At 44.3% G+C, this 4,518-nt stretch overlaps 1 protein-coding gene across 1 annotated transcript; it reads right to left on the minus strand.

Annotated features, from left to right (window-relative positions):
- Positions 1-2,921: 2,921 nt before the first annotated feature.
- Positions 2,922-3,675, minus strand: LOC145406020 (uncharacterized). The gene is made up of 2 exons (XM_080277207.1): positions 3,583-3,675; positions 2,922-3,461 (listed from the first exon to the last, which is right to left on the minus strand). The coding sequence occupies exons 1-2, from the start codon at positions 3,673-3,675 to the stop codon at positions 2,922-2,924; spliced, it is 633 nt and encodes a 210-aa protein (XP_080133333.1).
- Between the last annotated feature and the right edge of the window lie 843 nt (positions 3,676-4,518).

The raw sequence follows: 4,518 nt of genomic DNA on the forward strand, positions 1-4,518 counted from the left end.
ACATGAGTCAGAGTGACGACCGTGCCTTATATGCAACGGTTCGAATCTCCCAGACTTTTTATTTATTTTTTTTTATTTTTTTTTTTTTTATACAACCATGTGCATAGGTTGGTCTTCTTCCCTAAAATGTTCTGGACAATGGTAGCTCAGTCTAGGTTCCCTGCACCCAAAAAAGGATGGTAGGGACTATGTGGCTATTTATTTTGCTAAAAGAACTTAGGCATTTCAGTTAGCCAAGTGAGTGATGAGATTATTAATTTATGGTTCAGGCAGCTGTGATCTCTAGAATACAAAATGTATTATATTCCTGGGTCAGGATATGGACACAAATAAACTTTTTAATGTTTGTAAGAATGCCACACTTATGATACTTTCCTGCATACGTCCCTTTCATTTCTTAGTATGTACTGCTGTTTATGCCATGATTAGTAACTTTTTATTATATTATGGTAGACTGTGGCAAGTTCTTGAAGAAAAAAGTCTCCATCCAAAGGTTTGAAGGATTTAGTTCTTGCAGAGCTATAGTATCCATACTGTACCAAAAGTTGACTCTATCGGATACGTTTATGTGAAGCTACAGAATATGGTGAATGTTTTGGCATATCAGATACAGCCAGGATTCCGGGGGCTTGAGTGATGAGTGAATGGAAGCGTGGCCCATTGGATTGGGCAAACTTTGACTGTCTGGACGTGCTTCTCCTCACCCTGCCCTAGGGTGGGAAAGGAGGTCCGGATGATGATGACCAAAAGTTAGGCTTCCATATCCACAGATTGCCGTAGTTAAACAAAGTCACAGTGATATGGCAAAACAACACTGGCTAGTCACTTAAATTACCTTTAATGTGAACCTCTTCACCCATAACTGCATGCTAATCATTACACTTATGTGCAACTTGTTTGTCTGTTGCCCTTCTTCTCAGTTATAACCCCCCACTCCCCACCCCGTGGGATTGGAATAAATCTGCGCCAGTGGAACAGTTGATCAAGGATGCTTGGATTCCAGTCATAGCCAGATGATAGTATCTTGGCATGAAGGGTGCTGGACAGAATTAACAAGGAGCTGGAAAATGCCAAGGTCGTGGAAGGACTCTGATTAATTCTTTCTTGAAAACTCTTGAGGAGCTAGGACAGTTGGGCCAGTCATCCTCTCAGAAAGTTGGTTCAAAGTTCTAGAGGGCGATGAATATGAAGCTGTGTGCTGCCATCTGGCAAATAACCTTCTGCCACTGCTCCTAAAGGAGAGTGGTGGACTAGATGGCTCTCTGAAGAGTATCTTCAGAAACTGCCAACTGCCACATGCATAATGTTATTTGGTCTAATTCAGGCAAGGTTCAAATAGACAAAGAGCCTTTTGGCGCCAAAAGAACATGGGTCAGCAACAAAATTGGGTGTATTCCCCAAAGGTAATTTGGAGTCAATGTTTGTATACAAATTGGAGAAAGAAACACCAATGTGGGACAGTATGTATTGACGTTTTGCCTCACGGCTTTCTCAGAATACAATTGCTGAATAAACACCATATTTCCCTTATACACTATATAGCAGAAGGCAGTGGAGTATGAGGGGGATAGAGGTACTGGCAGGGGGGTGGAAGGGGCACGTGGGGTAAGGAAGGTGAGATCCCAGGGGGAAAAGTATTATAGATCTCGGCACAAGGACGAAAAGAAAAGAAAAACGAGGGACAGGTGAAGTGGGAAGTCCTTTGGGAGAGGGAAGGAACGGTTCAGATGTGGAAACTGAGGTCACAGGGGAAAGGGATTGCCGATAACAGCACGGTTTTGTGTGTGTGTGTGCGTGTGTGTGTAAGAAGCTGAAAGCTGGGTGAAGAGGGATGGAGACGGATGGGGAGGGGTCTAGATGGAAGGAAGGGTGATGTTTTGAGTTTAGGAGGGGATGGTGTGAGGAAGATTTCCTACTGACAATATATTTGGCAACAGAATTTGATAGGTGATAAGATCCACTATTCTGTTCAGCAGTATTGGAACGTGCTATTACAGCTGCCTCAAGACACCTGCGTCTTTTTAAGTCTGCTTCCTTGTACAAAATTTTTGCATTCCCAATATCATTACATGACCTGTATTAAATCTGTGAGCTACACATGTGTTGCTGGTGTTGTGCCGGCTCATTGCATATTTTGTGCTCTTTTATTCTCTCTTCTATATCACGCACTGTTTCACCTATGTATACCTTATCACATACTGCACATGGAATGGAGTACACCACTATGTTATTGGTCAGACACATGGTACGAAACCAACAACACAGCCCGGATACGTATCAGGAGAATGTGAGCAAGAACTTAGTCTGGTACATTGAGCGCTGTAATGCCGCAGTAGTTACTACAGTCACGCTGGTCTCCTTTTCGTTTCCAGATAGGGGTAACCAAACCCTTTGTCCAGTCAGGAGGAATGATGCCAGTCTGCCAAACAGCTTCAGTGAGTGTATGTAACTCCCTGATCATGGCTTTGCCCCAGGCTTTGATAATTTCTGCTGGGATGTCACAAACACCCGCTGCTCTACCACTTTTCAGCCTAGCCACTGCCTTCTTGATTTCAACTAGAGAAGGCACGGCTTCGTCAATTGGTGGGACAGCAGTCAAAGTTGTACATCAGCCGACGGAAGCTCTCCACTGGGAGGTTCAGCCATATAGAGCTGCTCAAAATACTCAGCCCAACGAACTCTATGCTCAAATACCCCCGACATGAGCCGTTCATATGCTGTCCGAACAGAGTTAACCTGAGAGCTGGGTCTGAGTGGAGCTTCTTCAGGGCTCAGTAGGTGGGTCGCAAGGTCATTTGCGTGAAAATAGCCTTCCACCTCAGCGATTTCCCTTCTCAGAGAAACTCGTGCTTTACGAAATAGAAGTTTGTGCTGTTCCCGATCCCCAGCCAACCTGGTAGCACAACTTTCCTCAATTGTGGTCAGATTTTCCTCAAGAAGAATCCCCTCCTTGATCTCAGGCGGTCTCCAGTACACTCATCAGCTGCTGCCAGGGTAGCACGCTTAAAGGTATCCCATCGTTCAACAGGATCCTCAACAGTACTGAGCACTTCAAACCGATTTGAGATTGCCACTGCATACTCATATGCACACTCCTCGCCCCCGAGTTTCTCAAGATGGAACCTTTTTTGGTGGCATATTGAGAATCTGAGTTTTGATTTGTAGTTGTAGAGTAACAACAACAAGCCTGTGATAGTTGCAAAGAACTCTGCACTCTTGAAAACCCTGCAGTTCTGAAGGATCCTCCAGCGAGTACTAACAAGAATGTGATCAATCTCCATAGCAACCCCTCCGGGTGCAGCAATTCTTAACTTACGGGATTTTGCAAAATCCAAGTTAGAATTATTGGAATTCCTGATTCCAGAGCCATGGGGACGTATACAATCCCTTAAGCTCTCCCTGTCAGTGCCAGTAACTGCATTAAAGTCACTCAAGACCAGGAATGTATCCCATGAGGGGCACTGTCCCACAACAGAGTCAAAGTTTAGTGCAGAATAGCTCTTTCTCTTCAAGATCACTCATTTCAGTTGGTACGTACACTGCAATAACAGAGATGAAGCCCAAGGAGTGTTTCAGTCTCACCAGCATTATACGCTCATCAACCGGAGTTACCTTGTTGACACAAGACAAAATGTGCAGCAACTGCCACAGCAACACCCCTAAGACGGGCACCATCGTCACAGCCAAATCAGTAGTATGTGTAACTATTGCTACTGATTTCATTCCATACACGTGCTATACCTGTTTACACATATACTATATGCCATATGTGTTTTGTACACATTACGTGCACTAAATACACAAACGATATGTACAGTGAGCGCCAATAGTCGTGTCGTGAAATTTGACGAAAACATAAGCTGACGGGCTGTCATACAGAAGGTGCATGATGTTTCACGAGTTACATTTAATCTTCGGACAAAACTGCGACACGACTATTGTTGCTCACCGTCCATGCTATGCACACTACAGAATATACACCATATGCACAATACACGATATACACCTACCATACACACTGTTATGCTGGGTGTTTTTAGGTCAGCTTCTCGTCCTAGAAATACCTGGCTTGTAGCTGGGTCCTTTTCTAGACTGGGTCTAGAACACAAACATAAGAGGAACAGGTCATAATAACTCCGGGCAACAACCTACACGTGTATTCACCTATTTTAAATTACAAGAACGGCAGACAGTCTCACAATATTTATGTTACATCAATCCTTGGACTGCTGATCAGTTTGAGCGTATCGCATAGGATATGAGAGACAATCGGTATTATTATATCAGGGTGAGTGCGTGTGGGGATAGATCACTGTCTCTAACTCAGTGCTTTATGCTGGGGGGGGGGTTAGATTTATAGATATTCCCTCGCACAGTCTCTCGCTTTGGTGGCTCCCGGTTCTGTGGGAGTTCCTTGATTCACTGTTAAACATTCGTTCTAAGAGTCTTACTGAGTGTGAGTCTGGTCACTGGGGGTGGGAGTGGGGATGGGAGAGCTAAGTTGCACGATAGGCTGGC

Source organism: Coenobita brevimanus, chromosome 69 (assembly GCF_032717465.1).
Source record: "Coenobita brevimanus isolate Jiangsu-jjx chromosome 69, ASM3271746v2, whole genome shotgun sequence".
NCBI lineage: Eukaryota > Metazoa > Arthropoda > Malacostraca > Decapoda > Coenobitidae > Coenobita > Coenobita brevimanus.